Here is a 1,348-nt window from a genome sequence, read left to right on the forward strand (position 1 = left end):
CGAAGCCGTTGTCTAACGGATGGGATACTTTGTCTGTCACCGACATCGCATGGACGCCATTATTAGCAGAAGGTGTTAGGTGCTCGGTGTTTTGTGAATGAAGATTTCCACGCAGTTCTTCAATCTCTTCGTCCGTAACTGGTATAGCAGGTATTTCATGACTCTCGTTTTCGAGGTGTTCTAGCGCCTCAAGATTTTTTTCTGAAATGCGAATTTTCTGATACAATGGATTATTCTCTATAAGCCATTTTAATGCATGACGTAATAAATCAGGACGCACTCTAAAATATTTTGTCATATTGTTGGATTTGGACGCCAGCAACACAACACCACATTCCTTGAGCGGTCGAGGAAGCTCCTTTACCATTTCGGCAGGCTCATTCCAATAGTTAATCGCGTTGCCTCAAGTGAATTCCGGCCCATCTCTGTATAGATTCACGCACGTAGTGAAACAAATGCCCAAACCAATTAACCTAGATTCAATATTATTTAATAACGCAAGCTCTTTTGGAACGCTGCTTATTCGAAAACCGCTACATCGTGAAAACTTTGGAGTTTTTCGAGCTAGCAGAGATCTGTAGCAACGCGTACACAGCCATATCGAAGTTTTTCCTTCTCCATTTTGTTCGTGCACAAGTCCTTCGGAAATAATCTCACACTCTCCGTTCGAGTTGCACAGAGGAGAAAAGAATGCGTGTTTCGAATCGTATGATCGTAGTACTGCATAGTCTGAATTTGCGAGCTCGCCGCAGCAGCCGCATACACGACAGAGGGGCGCATCAATAGCGCCAAAAAAGTCTAAAACCATTTTTTGTGGTTAGTCATAGAATTTTACTCCATAACAATATAAGCAGCTAAGACATACCTTTTTTGTCAAGCTCCAGTTGCTCATGTTCACTTGCGTCCTCGCGACGATTCGCCTTCTTGCGGCGCTTGTTTGGCGGAAGGCACTGAGCGTGTGCGTTTCGCTTTTTTGTATCTTCTACTCGTGCTAAGCGAGTCTTTCCTTGCCCAGCTTCTATCGCGCCGATTCCAACCTCACCTCCGTGTGCTGTTTGTTGGTCTGCTGAAGCTGTCTGTGTGACCACTCGCCTTAGGACGCGCTTCGCAGCTTTTGCTGACTTGGCTGCTTTAGTAGAGCGCGACCGCTTGGTAGGTGATCGTGCCATTTGGCGCAAATTTAGTTGTGGCTCTTTTGTTTGCTGCGGCACGAAAATATTTGACAGATCAGTGAATCGAATCTTCTATTTTTTGCGTGTTGAATGTAGTTGAAGTAGATTGTTCTGTAAAAAGTCGGATCTTACGGTAACGATGAGGCCAGCTTATCGTATCCAGTCAAAGTTGTATC

At 44.7% G+C, this 1,348-nt stretch overlaps 1 protein-coding gene across 1 annotated transcript; it reads right to left on the reverse strand.

Moving 5' to 3' along the window:
* Positions 1–564: 564 nt before the first annotated feature.
* PPTG_24484 (hypothetical protein) lies at positions 565–1,053 on the reverse strand (the record flags this gene model as incomplete). Its single annotated transcript, XM_008917355.1, has 2 exons — positions 866–1,053; positions 565–798 (listed from the first exon to the last, which is right to left on the reverse strand). Exons 1-2 carry the CDS (start codon positions 890–892, stop codon positions 565–567), a joined length of 261 nt encoding a protein of 86 aa, XP_008915603.1. The 5' UTR covers positions 893–1,053.
* Positions 1,054–1,348: the final 295 nt, after the last annotated feature.

The sequence above is a fragment of the Phytophthora parasitica genome, assembly GCF_000247585.1.
Source record: "Phytophthora parasitica INRA-310 unplaced genomic scaffold supercont2.99, whole genome shotgun sequence".
NCBI classification, from domain to species: domain Eukaryota; phylum Oomycota; class Peronosporomycetes; order Peronosporales; family Peronosporaceae; genus Phytophthora; species Phytophthora nicotianae.